The 16,713-nt window shown below is 40.7% G+C and overlaps 1 protein-coding gene across 2 annotated transcripts in view; it reads right to left on the bottom strand.

The window, feature by feature from the left end:
- Window positions 1-16,713, bottom strand: part of syt7a (synaptotagmin VIIa) — an 89,469-nt gene that overhangs the window by 36,506 nt on the left and 36,250 nt on the right. For both annotated transcript variants that reach the window (XM_034204997.1, XM_034204998.1), the window contains exons 2-3: window positions 12,864-12,967; window positions 910-989 (exon numbers count right to left, since the gene is read on the bottom strand). In XM_034204997.1, coding sequence (XP_034060888.1) covers window positions 910-989; window positions 12,864-12,967 — 184 coding nt within the window. The remainder of the gene's footprint in view (window positions 1-909; window positions 990-12,863; window positions 12,968-16,713) is intronic.

Genomic DNA, 16,713 nt, shown 5'->3' with positions numbered 1-16,713 from the left:
CTCGGCATGAGCAGTGAGAACACATAAACGCATGAGACACAAGGCAGAGATATAAATCGCAGACAGTTAAGTAGAGGAGGAAAAGGTGAGCAGAATCACTGATGTCATACAAGTCACACAGCTGCAGCACAGGGACAGAGCCGGAGAGAAGCCAGTGCACACAGAGAAGAAGTTTCAAGCTGAAATGACAAACTGAGCACACCAATGCTGCTGGAGCCAGTGAGAAAGAAAATGCTAAATTAAGATTTAGACCAAGGGAGCTCAAGTCATAATACATTCACATTGTCCATCTTTAGTGCGTCCGTACAGAAAATGAAAAGTAAACAAAAGACATTCAGAAATAGCTGAGACAGCGGCAGGCTATAGAAGAGAAGGAGTGATGAGCAGGTTAATAGGAGACATTTTGTAGAATGAAGTTTTGTGCTTAGCATTACAAAGCTGACATTTTCTGTTGTTGACCTGTAGCTCTCCTTTCCCAAGAACAGAAACCACTTTATTCTTAATTTGAGCCCTGAAAGAAATGTTAAATCAAAAATATTTCCCAAAATGTTTTTCTCTAATGAAAGCACAACACTTTCAGCATTTTAAGCAATGCAGAGGCGCGGCTAAAGGCCTGCACTTAAGAGACACCTATCTCACAGCCCATAAGATAAGTGGGGCAGGCTCATCCAGCCAAAAGCTTCACAGGTAAGATAATGCAAATGTAATCTATACTGATTAAATCACTAACCTTACGGTTAATGTCTACCCGAACATGCTCTTGTAGAGGTTGTGATCTTCAAGATAAAACTACAGGCCTCCTTTTCCGCCTTGTTTGTTTGTGATGTACATCATGGGAGTCGAAGCCGAACCAAAAAGGAGTTCATTATCACCAAATTAATCTACCCCAACCCGTTACCAGGCACTTACTTGATGGCTTTCTTCTCCCCTCGCCCACGTGCCGAGTCTGGAGTGTCTGCTGTCTCCACTCCTGGCTTATTCCTCTTGCCCTGGAGCCAAGTGGAGGGAGGAGATGAGAGAGAAAGCAGAGAAAGAAAAGGTTAGCTTAGATTTGTCCTTGCGGTGTTTTTGCTTTACTAATTTCAAGTGTAAATGCCTCTCCCATTATCTCAGGAACACTGTGCCATCAGTCCTTCGCCCGGTGGTCTCCTGATTACACTCATCAAAGTCAAATCAAATCTGCTTTTGAGAGCCATTTCTGACTACGATTATCATTCGCACCACCCTGAAATTTACATGGCAATTGCCTCTTTAAGGTAATCCGTTGGGTACTGAAGAGAAGCATCTAGAAAGTCCTGCAGCAACCTGATTTCAAACAGCTAGAGTATGACCTGCTGTAACCATGGAAATAATGGCAATTGAAAGGCTTGGGAAAGTGAGGTCTGTTGGACTCATTCTTGTGGAAAAGCTCATTACAGTTAAAGGTGTTTCACATGTGTCACAATGCAAGTAATCTGTATTGACACTTTTGCTACAAGTGGGACAGGGAGGGGATCAGCCTAAAGCCGCCCTGCTCCACCCCGAACACCACGCATGATTCCTTGAAAGTGATGCTCTGATACACATCAAAAATAGGAGAAGATTCTGCGGCCCAGGAAATGAGTGGGAGGAAACCACACTAAGCTGCCACTTTGGCTTGGTGTGGACAATTGGATATTAAGTTGGATGGCAATTTGCTGTGGTAGGCTTGCTTGTTGTGGATTGAGTGTGAAGCCTAAAACCAGTGATCCTGGACAGGCAACCCTGCTACCACTTTGCTTTTGTAATGAGCCTTTGTTATAAGCCTCAGTAGACCCAGGTAGAGTTCTGCTGCATGTCCTTATTCCTAAAGACAGCATTATCAGGTTAGTGTGTTTTGTTATAGAATAAATATGTTGAATCAAAAGTCGGTTTTGCTGTGGTACAATTAGTTTTTCCATATGCTTGTGTTGTTCATGAGCATTGCTTGCATCCAACATATTGTCAATTCAGTCTCTGGTACATAGCTCTAGCTGATTGCCTCTGAGTTTTTTCCCCATCTTTACTGCTTGGCTCAATTGGTTTGTGTTTATGAAGACAGGTTGAATATGGGCTGTTGTAAATGCTGTGCATATGCTGCAGTGGTCAGAAATATATTTGCTGGCCACACTTTCTCTCGGTGCTAAAAGCCACTTGAGTGGAAGACTTCTTCTACCTGCCTGTTCTTCGTTAAGCCTGTTGGTGGCTGTTCTGGGAAAGGAAAACAAAAGAGCAATCAGAGTTAAGTCTGCAGAATTGAGAATGGTAAAATCCTCTTCCTATATAGCCACCTAGCTCCATTTATAATTAAAAGCCACACAAAAAATAGAAAAACTGAAATATGTTGAAGAATCAATAGTTGTTTGTTGTCTTTTGGTTTTAGATGATTTGTTTGGGGCTCTGTTATTATGCAGATGACAGCATAGAGGCAGACTGGAAACTAGGCGAGAGAAAAAGGGTCTGACATGCAACAAAAGTCCCAAGGCCAGAGTCTGACCCGGGAAGTTGCAGTTTAACGGCATGCGCTGTAACAATTTGGCTTTAGGCGCTCCAAGAGTTTATATTTCTGTGAATAGACTTGTACTGCTGCATCAGTCTCATCTACTCTTGTTGACATTTGATGTTACTATTCATTATGAATGTAGCTAGGTGGTTATGTAGGAAGAGGATGTCCCCATTCCCAACTCTGCAAACTAAGCTCTGGTTGCTCAACATTGTTGCTCAACATGGGTTTTCCTTGTCTGAAACAGCCACCAATGGGCAGGAAAAACAACAGGCAGTCTGGAGAAGATATCTCCCCCTCAGGTGGCTTGAAGCATACGAGCAAGAGTGGCTTGCAATCATATTTCTACCACTTGTGCAACATATGCACAGCATTTACAACTGCCCATATTTAACATGTCTTCATAAACACAAAGCCATCAAGCCAAGCAGTAAACATGAAGAGAAACTCAGAGAGGCAATCAGCTAGAGGTTATACCAGAGATCGAATGTACTCAGATTTATGTAGGATGCATGCAATGCTTATTAATAGCACAAGAGTATAATAAAGCAAGTAGTGCTATAGCCTTGATTTATTTCTAATATTTGCTGTTCTCGATTTCTTTTGAAAACGTATCATACTGGTAATCTGAGTTCAATGTAGTGGTAATACTGGTAATCTGAGTTCAATGTAGTGGTAATTTATAACAATTATAAATTACAGTTTTTCTTTAAAGCTTATATACTGAGCAGGCAGAGTAGACTTCATTATGTCCAGCTAACACGGATATAATTTCCAACTGCTGTCCACACATTGTGGCTCTTGATATTATTAAACCTGCTACAAAGCCAGAGTTGACAATAGCCCTGCTGAACAAAAATGATAAAGCCCACAATGGCACTACTGAGCTAAAAAATGATATCCATCACACACAAGACAACAAAACCACTCATCTGTTGTATAATCATCACCAACCAGAAATAGAAAGATCAACAAATGAATAAACATAGCTCTGACCGGAGCGACTAGTTAAACAGCTGCACACAAGAGATGTGTGTTAATCAAACGCATACTTGTAGATTAACAGTGTCTTTATTAACCATCACTGAACAAATCACAAATTGATGGACACAATTAAGGATCTTTTTCGTCTGTTTTCCACTATAATAGCCGTATCGTTGGTCTGAAATCATGGATGAATACATTAAAAGATCCCATTCATGCTTTTCTGGTTATTACCCGTCCCCTTGTGTGTTATGAAGGTTTTTATGCATGTAAACGGTCTGCAAAGTCACAAACCCTCAAAGTACACCCTGTAGCGAGTACAACTCTAACACAGAAAATACCTGTCTATGCTGCCCCAGAACGCCTCGTTGGAGAGTAGAGTGACGTGCCCATACCCAAATGGACCATTCCGTGTAGCTCCTCACACACACACTCTCTCTCTCAGTGGCGAAACTGTGACGTCCTGGGGGGGGGGGGGTGGGTGCTAGTAGAGCCTCGCAGCGGCTAAAACTGTGGTGCGCTTACACTGTAGGTGTGCCGCTTTTGGGGGTACGGGGGGGGGGGGGGGGGGCGGCGGGTGCTAGTGGAGCCTCGCAGATGGGGGTGCCGCAGCCTCCTCAGCATCCCCCCCTTCCCGCGTCCATTCGCGATGTCTCGCAGACCCCAAGCAGCATTCTCATTTCTCATCTGTTTGTCCTTACTGTTGTCAATTTCTGGTTGCTAACGCTATTGTAACACATAATCACTGATGTTCCGCTGTAACAGTGGTGGACCATAGTGGTAGACTCATCAGAACAGAGTGGGCGAGCTGACCAATCAGAGCACAGTGGGCTCATAGGGAGGGGGGGGCAGGAGCTCCAACAAGCCGTTTAGGACAGAGGGTGAATACACATACTATACAGAGATGCTGTATGAGAAACCAATGTGAGTTTGGAAAATTGCACAATGTAAATCTATTCTAGTATACCTCAACAATGGAATTATGATCAGTAGAAATGGCCATGACATGGGACCTTTAAATTGTTTACCCCATTTTGAGTACACAAAGATGCATACAATGCACCACTAAAGCTTCAAAGCATCCACAGGAGGTAGACTTTTCACAATAAATACTGCATTCTTTCTTCAATTATTTCAAGGGATTCAAAACATTCTGGATCTCTGTCATGCGGGAGGAAAGCTATCAAAGGAAACTCATGTATCATTCAATGCTATCGTAACAATTTCAGGAGGGTGGGAAGACAGTGGATGAGCGAGCGTCCAGAGGAGTGAGAGCTGAAAATAGAAATCAACTGTAATGGAAAAAAGAAAAAACAGACGGTCAGAAGGAGAAAAAAACAAGGACAGTGCAGGATGGTGTGAGAGACAAAGAGATGATGGGGAGAGGCAGGTGTGAACTGAGGGAGACAATGAGTGACAGGAAGTCCCCGGTGCATTGGATGTGGAAACCAGAAATGCATGGGCATCGAATCCCATGATCCTCATTTCCATGCACACGAATACACAGCTTCAAACCATATTCTCCACCTTTCCATCAGCTCATTCACAAGAGTAAATGACAAACACTCTGCTTCTATCCTTGGGGGAGGTGTGGAGGCTGCAAGGATCCATGGTGATGAACATAACAAAGCTCTCCATCTCTAAAGATAAGAAGATGCAATAGAGAAGCTCAATACCCCAAATGAGGGTTAAAGCATACCAATGGTGGAGTGAGCAATTTCCCCCTCATCCTCTGCTCAAATACCCTTGAAAATACTTATGTTTAATTTATACCAGACGTCTTTGTTAGGCGTCAACTGGCTTCACATGATTACAGTATTCAGTGCTGTCTGGCTCTGATCCATGAGTTCAAAATAGCTCCAACTGATACAGTGAACCAATTATGAGACAAAGTGCAGCAAGTCTCATTTAGAAGAAAAAAAACAACAACCAACTAACATTTTTTCTTAATCAAACCCCAACAGAGAGTTATAAACGGCATAGAGTCTGAGCAGCAGATGAGCAGGTGTGTCGCAGTGAGAGATTCAACAAAGGGATGGGGCTCAAAAACGCTGGAATTAAGCTTGTATTTATCTGAAAATTTGAAATAATGCTTTATAAAGCTTTCAGCATCAAAAGTAAACTACTACTGTTGGCCAAATAAAAATAGATCGAGCCTCTATTAAAGCCGTTCAGCCTTCAGGAGCACTTTTGTGTTTACTAACATCACTGGTGGAAGTACATCTTTTGCTGCATCAGAGATGTTTAATAATTTAGACTCAGAGTTATTTTAAAAGATTTCCTGTGTTTGCAGTCCAGGTTATAATCTGTATAGTCTTATAATCATTTTCTCACGGTGGCTATTTTTTGCACACTTTATTGTGTTGTCAATGATATTTGAAATTGCCTCCTTTGCCCATTAACAAACCCAAAATGACAAAGTAAAGACATGTTTTTTTAGGAATTTGTGCAAAAAAATCTAAAACTGAAATCGTTCACATTTAAGTATTCAGGTCCTTTGCTGTGGCACTCAACATTTTGGTCAGATGCTTCCTTTTTTAATTATCCTTAAGATCTATTCAACTTGATTAGAGTCCAGATGTAGCAATTGATTAAATTGTTCGGGATGAAAACCAAGCCATGAAGTCCAAGGACCTCCCTGTAGAGCTCTGCCAAACAAGTGTGACGAGGCCTAGATCAAAGCAAGGGTATACAATCAAAAGCTTTGAGTGTTTCCAGGAGCAGGGGGAAAGGTGAAATATGATGGTGACAATATTATGCTTTGGGTAAGCTTCTCAGAGACACTGATCAGAATTCAGGGAAGGCCGAATGCAGCCAAATAGATAGGTCAAACCTGCCTTAGAGCTCACGTGACCTAAGACTAGGGCAACAGTTCCCTTTTCATCACGACAATGACCAAAAGCAAAGTAAGTCAAGTCTTTTCGGGAGAAAACTGACTGTCCTTAAGTGGCCCAGCTCAGAATTTAACATCATAAAACGTCTGTGGAGAGACCCAAAGATTGCATTTCAGACGCTTCCCATCCAATCTGAACAAACTTGAGAGGATCTGCCAGGAAGAATGGGATAAACTTCCCTAATCCAGGTGAGCGAAGCTCATAGAAACTTAACCGAGAACCTGAAGCTGTCACTGCTGCCAAAGGGTCTTCTACTAAGTACTGAAAGAGTCGGAATACTTATGTAAATGAGATATTTTAGTTTTTGATTTTAATAAATTAGCAGACATTTCTAAAAATACGTTTTCACTTTGTTATTATAGGTTATTAAGCATAGATTGATGGGACAATGGCATTTTCTTTTCATTTATAATTACATGTACAAGATAATAAAGTGTGCAAATGTAAAGGGATCTGAGGAACATAGATTGTGCCTGAATCCTTTTCTGAAGTTTTAATATGCTGCGTCTATGTTGTAACAAACTTGTTGAAAACTAAATTGCCTTAAGTATGCAAACAGTGATTCAGTGATCCTTTTCAAGGAGGCTCCAGATTATTATTATCATTATTACAGGAGCAAAGTCGCATGTTATATTGCGACAGTCTGTTTTTGTGCATATGCCAAATATATTATATATAGTAATATACCAGTTTTAAAAGGCAGATACAAATAATCAGAGAATGCCAACATGTAATTCAATAGAACATGAACAAAAAAACATATTTTTGTCTTTTCCCCTTTTTCTTAGGAACAAGGGTTGGTGAAAATGTATTAAAGTTCATTTTTTTTAACTGAATGAAAGCTTCACACGGTAATTCAAGTATGTTGACGAACAGGGCTGAAATATGCTGAGCCTTCAGATTGAGCAGACAATCTTTAATGAGTTATAAACACTTGCTGATTGCCCTAATAACCACCACAGATTTTGGTGTGTAGTTGCTGATTCAGTGATTTGTAAAGAAGTCCCAGTGGATGTATTAAGAGAGGAAGGGGGCCCGCTGAGGCTCCGTTTGAACTGGGCCCAGATTCTTTGCTAGGGGGAGGGCAGATGAGAGAGAAAAGACTTGGACTGCCCAGGGTGATGCTGAGGGTTTTCTTGAAGAATCCAGACATGAGAGGAGACAGAGTGAAACTGAGACAGCGCTCTGTCTCAGTTGGCAGAGCGCTGCCTTCCAACACCCAGCTGTGTTTGTTTGCTGTGAATTAGCAGGCAACGAGAGTCTACATGCTCGCTCAATATTACCCACATCACACCATAATTAGAGAGGAGTGCACTATTAAAATGGTCGTCCGCTGCTAAATCATCAGGCGATCATTCGCTTTCAGCATCTGTCACAACCATTTTTTTTATACCTGTGTTCTCGTGTAGTATTTGCTGACATTGAGAAGCATGTAATCACAGAGACATCAAATTAACATAGCACCAGGAAGACATCACTTAAATGTGACAGGTCGAGGTTTAAGACCCACATTATGTGCTATTACTATAATATTCCCACGGTTGTGACAATTACGTAATTATTGATTAGCACATCTTCTCTCTCCTCTGATAACCATGATACTCTGAACATATGTGAACTCATAACTCCCAGTAAATGCAACCAAAATACTGAAGGTTGTTGATACAAGCCCAACAGGGGATCAAATCAGGCTGTGAATCTGGTCAGGTCCAATATCAACCACAACTATGTCACGGATCAAACAGCACAGGGCTCACATGAGCAGGCAGAGGATTTCTGAATGCCAAACAGCCACTGCTGCTCAAACAGATGTTAGCTGCACCACCTCTGATATCTGAAAATCCCACCCACCACACCACACGAGCCCCTGCTGACAATCATCAGCTCCGCGACACAGCAGCTATACTCACAACGTGACCATTTGTTTGATTTCGCTGTCGTTATGCATTTGCCTCTAATTTCAGAATATGAAACCAAACAAAATAAATCAATTCAGAAGAATACTGGCTGTGAAACCTGAGTAAGAATGTGCTTGTAAAAATGATATTGTCTAACCGGATAATTTAAAAAAATCTCACGCTGATACTTTATAAACATCAATAAGCAAACTTAGCAGGCAGCAGAAAGGGACAATAGCATTGAATGCTTGGTTTTTCCAAAGGGGTTGGATAACAGAAAGGCAAGCAGGAGGGAGGCTTCAGGATGACTGCACATGACGACTTTTAAAATAAAATCCATCGCACTGGTTGCCAAAGTTAAAACACCGAAAGCAACACTCACCCAAAATGTCTTGTCTATTAACCTATGAATCATAACCAAAACTGGCATGGGCCCACTCGCAACTGACACGTGAAGCTTGAGGCAAACATTGGTTCTTATGAAAGCTGACATTGTCAAAGAGTACACTCGGAAGCATAAAAAAATTGCCTTGCTTGTTGTAGCTTTATGTGAAATGAGCATTAGCCACTGTGCATGTTTTTACCTATAAAAAAAGGATTTCTGTGTTGAAAAGAACAACCTTCATAGATTCGAAGTATGCTAGATACAGTATGCATCTATAGGCATCCTATTTGAACATTAACGGGCGTATGCAAATTATTCTGTATACATTCTAATCAAGTGTTCAGGGAATATAGAGCTACCATGGAAAATAACAAAGATCAAGGGAAGTGAGAGAGCGGAGACAGTTTCTGCAACACGAACAGATTGTGTAGCTGCCGCGCCTTCATGGTTGTTAGTTATATATAGAATACATCACACAAATTGTTTTAAACAAGATTAACAGTATTTATGCATTGTCAAATTGTTGCGCATCATCAATAACACGTTTATCATCTTATAAATGACTGCCGTTTATCTCTGTCACACTTTATTATTGTGTACATTAGGCAGCTGTGTTTAATGTGGTTTCACACCAGTGGGCGGCTTACATTTTCCCCAAAGTAAGTCGTCCAAAGAGACTACAAAGAGGCTTAATTAACATCTTAATGCCACTGTGTTACCCCCCGCCACCACACACACTAACGCAAGCACACACCATGAAGTAACCATGCAGGGTAAGATGCACTGATAAGAAATAAAGACATGCAAGAACAGCATCTCCACTTCAATAGAAGCACATCATGTGTGAAGTAGTCCAGTCAAAAAATATAGATTTTTCACTACATATCCAATCTGAATATCTGAAAGGTTTTCAATACCAATTTTCCGCACTATTGTCTCTGACAGCGAGCTAACACTCTCGCTGCAGGGCCCCGCCTCCTCTCACTCAAGCAGTCTGCCTGCTGTCACTCGTCTAATTCACCCGGGTGGATATCATATATTTATATCAGTATTTGTTTTTTTACCAGCACTTTATTACCCAACAAATATGTGACAAAATAAGAGGCTTTTGGACATGTTTACTACCTCAAGAAGAATATTGTTGTGATTAATGCATACAAGTTTTAGATATTGTTAATGTTTACTAAATTCTGCTGTTTTGTGCTACCAGCACGCTAATCTGTTATGTTATTAAAAATCTCTTTTAATTAAAATATGAAATATGTATGCCCTTAATTTTCTGTAAATCTATTTGTGTGCTATTGAAAATACTGTTGAACATGTAATTTGATTGAAATGGAAATTAATTGTCACACATGTACACCGTAGCACACACTGTGAAATAAAGCCTCTGGATTTAACCCACCCTGGTATTTGGTTCAAGGACACCTGCACATTGCCCAGGAGGTGAACTGGCACACTGTGTCAAGTCCCAAAGCACCCGTCCACACTGCATACACGGTCTGATCCAATCTTGATCAGGGAACCCTCAGGGTCCAGAGCAAAGTCTCTGCAGACTGAGCTACGACAACAAGATATTGTATACAATCAAGGAGTCCAGTATTGCAACAACATTGGTGCAAGGAAGTGGTTCACCAAGGCCTTCCCAGGCTCATAAGACCGATATATTGTCATCCTATCCCAGGCCGCCCTGCTCTGAGTCTGCCGCGCGACACTGTCACAGGATGGAAATAAGATCCATTTACAGAAGTGCTCCGGAGAGGACGCAGGGCACTTTCCAAAGTGCTGGCTGCAGAACTACCTTCATCCACAGCTGGAACCCAGGAGTCATTCACTGGTCCATTTACTTCAAAGTGGAATATCAAATATAACAAAAAGACGGTGCTGTAACACTATCCCATTTCTGCACAGATCATTTCCTCCCTGGTTCGTATACGTTCTAACGACATCGAAGAGTAATCTAAGTACAGTCACCTTCTGGGGATTCAAGCAATGCATGTTACTTAAAGTAGAGAGGCATGTGGTGTGAGGAGCCCGCTGCAATGCCAAGTCCTGCCATCTGTGGACCAATAAGTTTCACAGCAGTGTAATGGTGAGCTGAAACAAGTTTCGAGCCAACATCACACTTAAAATATGTGACCTGTGTTCCTGGGTTGTACAAGCACAGGATGATTCAGAAATCAATTAAGTTTAAAGGCATGCAAATCTAAAATAAATCAGTCAAGTGAAGTGGCACTGGGCCGTCCAGCTCTGTCAGACTAATGAGTGGTTGCCTCTCTTTAATCAATCACATTTCATACCACATTATCACAATGACATGCCCTCTATTAGAGGTCAGTGTGCTGGATCTGTGTTCTGTTTCTGCTCACTGAGTGGACTGGTACTGGTCTCGCATCAGTTTACAAATGTTGGAGCTGTGTCTCTGAGCGATTCATTACCTTGAGCCTGAAATGTAGTGGTCATGTACTGTAGACACTGATTCAACTGTTGATGTTTACAGTAAAGTAATGTAGTTGTGAAAATGTAATAGGTACCGTATGGCAGGTAGGCCATCCAGTTATTTTAGCCGGGCCGGCTAAAATGATTGGTCGTGCTTTTTACAGCGCTACGGCTTCTACAGATTACATTTTTATGTATTTATTGTCAAAGCATTTAATGTATTCATTGCTATCGGGATGTTAAGAGCATTCCATGGAATATAACAAAAAGTGTTTCTGAAATAAATTACGTACCCACCTTTAAGTAGAGCTTTTAAGTATCTGTACTTAACAAAGGGTTAAACAGAGTTTTAAATACTATGTTAGTAAAGTCCAGCATTCAAAATCTTATTTAAGTGAGACACAGGGACATAATGTACTATTTTACAACATTCTGTGTTGTGTTAAATTCACGTCTTACAGCCAAAAGAATAGTGCAGATTAAAGTCAAACAAGTAGACTTACATATTATATAAAAAGGAAGGCACACGTTATAATTAATAAAACACTAAGTAAAAACGAATAACAGTATATATCAGTATACCATGGTGAAAAAAACAAAGTAGTAGTATATCTTGGTACCACTTTACAATAAGACTACCCTTATAAAGGGTTTACGAATAGTTTGTAATTCATTTATTAATTAGGTTGTGATATTGGCTACTTAGCTTACTTCGTCTTCTTCTCGCTAAGTAGCCAATACAAGGCTTAGTCATCTTGCCAAATAGTGAGCCTGTGTTGATGTATGAAAACTATGTTAGAACTGGTTTATAAATGGTTCTTAATGATTAATAAAGTGTTTACAACTTCATTCATAACCTAATTATAAACCCTTTATGAATCCTTTATAAGGGTCTTATTGTGAAGTGGTACCATATATTTTTTAAAGAGACCATGTGCAAATATAGAAGTAGCTGGTCATGTTTACAGATTGTAAGTAAATTGAAAGAAAGAAAGCGCACATTGCACATGAGGGTATATTGTACAAAGTTTTATATTTACAGGCAGCATTATTGCATATATTACAAGACTATAACCACCATGAGCCGTGGTGGTTATAGTCTGACTGCTGCAGGGATAATAATAATACTAATAAGTGAATCACTATTGTGAAAGCATCCCTATTGTTGGTTAGCCTTGTATTGTATTTCAACTACCACATTTTCTGCCGGGTACCTATAATAATATATCATATTGTTTAAGTTGATTTAATTATGTGTATTACAAACACTTGACTACATGTTGCTACTACAGTATATACCTACTATAAGACATTTGACTTGAGTATTGAATGCAGGGTATTTTACTTTCTCCAGTGGTTATATGTCTTCATGAATAATGGTGTTTAATTCTCAGTTTAATAATACAGAACACAATATTTGCAGTTATTCATAATATTTGAACACATTGTTGTTTCTACGATGCACCAAAGTGTCTTACTCACAGCAGACAATGTTTATCAAGGTTCTCTGAATATTAAAGCATCTTGAGATGGCAGCTAAGGTGTGTTCGTGTGTGTGTGTGTTCATTTGTGTGTGTGTGTGTGTGTTCATTTGTGTGTGTGTGTGTGTGTGTGTGTGTGTGTGTGTGTGTGTGTGTGTGTGTGTGTGTGTGTGTGTGTGTGTGTGTGTGTGTGTGTGTGTGTGTGTGTGTGTGTGTGTGTGTGTGTGTGTGTGTGTGTGTGTGTGCGTGCGTGCGTGTGTGTGTGTGTGTGTGTAAACTCACCAGCTTGCGTTGACACCAACCACAGACGCCACAAAGAGCCACCAGCCAAACAGTACACACTGTCACTGCGAGGGAGACCAGGAACACACTGAGGGACACTGAGCCTGCACACACAAACACATGAGTAAAAAGTGTTATGTTTTTTTGCTACAGAGTTATTTTTCTTCATCGTGTCTGAAATAAAACATGGGATTTTTTGCTACAGAGCTGATTGCATGCCACAGTAAATCATGTTGTCAGAGGAACAACCTAAAACAAGGCGCTCCCTCATCCACATCTAATTGAATAACAAAGCTGAGCTTCCATTTCTACATTTTATCATAAGAAGCTGAAAAATACAATCTCATCACAACTCCCTCCGAGTCGCGACATTTCAATACCTTTCCAATAAGAGTTGCAGCAAGCCATCACTCAGTTGCACACACATCACTGTCATGGTGTCACAGCTTGTTAACTGACAGGCTGGAAGTGAAGGGGGGGAGAGGGGAGTGGAGGAGGGGAGGAGGGGAGGCTGGGCTGACAGTACCATAGAGCTCATGATTAATGGCTATCAGTAGATGTCGAGTGAGAGAGGTGGCTCTGGAAGATAGTCATAAAAAAACATCATCTAACGTTGAGGAAGTGTGTGAGAGACAGTTCACACCTGTGCGCCTGTGTTTGTTTACACACTGGTTAGGATACTGATACAATAAGTGGATCTAGACTTTGCGATTCACGTTTCACACGTAACAATTCAAAGGCCTTCACTTTGAGGACAAGGATATAAAGCCTCATTGAGCTTTGATATTTGAGAAGCGGGGATGATGCAAATGTATTCAAATTTGTGATTTCCTTCTAACAATTCAGATTCCTAAATATACAGTGATAAACGGGTGTCAGGATGCATTTTCACACCGCTGAGTGACAAACACCCATGCCTTCCTTTCAATAACTGGGTTTGTTTTCTCCTTCCCTTCCTCTGCTTGTCACAACTGGCCTTTTCATCTCACTCCTCCATCAGATCTTTGCTTTATTCTCCAACTCGGCATGTGCTCTGGGAACAGACTCGCTCCAAAAGGAAAGAACAGTGGTGAGTGAAGTTGTTTTGATATGGAAAATAAGAATATGATCAGCACTGTATTGCAGTGTTCAATAGTCCACACATGGAGAAATACACACAGAAAATGTAATGACTTGAAGATAATGATCAACCTTCCACTGTTAGATAGTCCTTAAAATCCCATGAGACCATATTTTCTAGAGTGTGACTGTCAAAAATGAACCATTAGTTTGTGAATTTGCAGAGAAACGTGTATGAAAGTGGCAAAAAAAAAAGAGGGTGAAGTGAGGCTTCTGTAAAACCAAGATACATTTGCCTTGGTATTTTACTCAACTGTGCAATTCTTTAAAAAATATAAACTCTACACTTGTTTATTCTCCCATTTTTTAAATATAATATTCAAGACCTTTTCTATGGACACAAAAGGTTTATTAATCGGCATACACAGTACACACAAATAAAAAGAGTGGCTCTTTAAAGTCAGAAGCCCAGGGTGGACCTGTGAAAGTATCATATACTAAAAGTATAGTATATTTCTTTGTGTATGTGTTACTGGCTATTCAGCTAATTAATACGTTCATATCCCTTTAAGACCCGCCTTTACGTTACCTTCAGTGTTTTCTAAAACCTGCTTTAAATGCATGTTTAATTGCTAGCACGCATCCTCTTCCCTAATTCTCACTGTTGTGTTTCTTTATCTTTTTGACTGCCACCGGTAGATACCTGGAACAGTGTCAAACTATTAGGAGTGTGCATCAACTCCATGCAAACAAAACCGGGACTTGCTCGTAAAATCATTGCTCCATAGCACTACTAGTGGACAATAAACTCCACACGGTACCTTGAGCTGGCACTTAAGGGTATATTGTTGATGATGCATGTTATTGCATATGATAAGAAACAAAAGTCAACTACATTTTCACTCTTGCGTGCATCAAACTACTATCAGAAGTCTCTGTACTGCCTGAGAGATAACAATCCTTAACGTCCTGAACATCGCCCCCTACATGAGTTTATCTCCTGACAACAGCAACTGCTCCAGACTGTGAAACACTCGAGCGGACAGGACTGATCTCGTTCAGATCGTAAAGGTTTCGATATAATTGGCGTAATGCTCATTACCAGTGACCCCCTCCAGTTATTTATCTAAACTCAAAGAGACTGCTAATGGTTAGAAGGCAATGCCCTCCTGGAACTGAGAGGGTCAATGAAACACAGTGAGCTCCTGAATGATGAATATAACTATACATAGATGTTCAGAAATAGACAGAGGCTATATGGTCTGGTACTGTTTATTCATAAAGAGGTCAATAGAGTCCATTAGATACCAGGACATCAGAAGCAATGGGTCTTAAGTAAGGAAGGCTGAACTGCTACAGCTAAGGGCATCTATAGTAGCATCAGTGCTAAGTGTCCCAGTGATGGATGTTGAGATTTCCGAGGGGCTTAGAGAGGCAGGTGGAGCCGCCAGCAGCTGACGTCGAGCCCCACGTCCTGTTTCTGAAGGTCGGGGGGTGGGTTGAAGGGTGGTATGCTTTATGATGTGTGTCAGTCATGACAGGGAGTAAAAAGCCTCCAAATAAAACTGCAGCACCCGTGTCACCGCACTCAGTAAATGGACAGCTGGATTCTCACTTCATGGAAATATAACTTCCTTTTTAAAAGCTATACAAAAAGGCAGTGTGTGCCGGCAGTGCCGAGGAATAAAAGGAAGGAAATCAATGCGTTGAGGTATTCGAAAGCTATGCAAATCTTCAGCAGTGTGGCTGTGGAGAAAAAGAGGCATCATTAGAGAAAGAGACGCTTGCAATACACACAGCTATCGCAGCACTCAGGAAATTCAATTTATCTTTCCCCTTGAACATAACACAACTTTCCGCTTGAAATACTCAAGCAGGTGATGTTTTGGTAAGGTGATATATGAAACAGTGTTTGGATGCTGTTAAAGGAGAAGTACTATCTATCATGTGGTAATATTAACCATACTCTTCTAGGTAAGGGATGAAAATTCTTCCAATAAAGATATACATTTTTGTAAAAACAAACAGACATAGTCAACATGAAGTCACTCATTGTTTGTGGATTATTGTTCGAGTTTTGCATTAAATGATCTCGACATTGTTTTTTTAACAAGAATTGAAACAAGATGGTGGAGCCTAGTACAACTTTATACTGAAAAAGACCCTTTAATGCTACCAAAATTAGTTGTTTGTTTGTCGGTCTGCTGGCTCTAAGAATTTGTATTGCTAAAATGGCGTACTAATTATTTTTTCAGTAAGCCCTTTATAATGGACCAAGAGAGTTCCGGGTACAAAATATTAACAAGCTCTCTTATCCGAGGGGTATGCAAAGGTGGCATTGGAGATTTCCACTTGAGCAATGGGCCGATGAATCACATCTAAAATGGCACCATCCAGTAAAACTGACATGTGAAACCCATTGAACCCTTTGATCAGAAGCCTTTAGAAGTCACACCACTCTTGAACTTGAAAGTCACTTGTTTTAGATTTCAGTGGCTCTCTTTTATATGCACATAAAAGAGAAATAAAAGGCACCATGCTCTGGGGTGAGTGGTGACGATGATGGTCTAAATGAGCTTGCAATAAACCCTCTGACTGAAGAGGATAACAAAGACCAAGTACGCTTAGGTTAAATATGGACGTTTGGGGGTAAAAGAGGGGCAGAAAAGTAGTCTTCAGTATGGACATGGCGTGCTTTTTGTGCATTTAGTCCAACAGGCAGTGCTGTGGTGACACAGACTGACTGCACTGCACATGTAGGTGATATGGCCCACATGCAGCGAGCTAAGCC

Source organism: Gymnodraco acuticeps, unplaced genomic scaffold (genome assembly GCF_902827175.1).
Source record: "Gymnodraco acuticeps unplaced genomic scaffold, fGymAcu1.1, whole genome shotgun sequence".
NCBI lineage: Eukaryota > Metazoa > Chordata > Actinopteri > Perciformes > Bathydraconidae > Gymnodraco > Gymnodraco acuticeps.
Note: the sequence above shows the minus strand (reverse complement) of the source record. Positions and strands in the feature narration are given on the sequence as shown.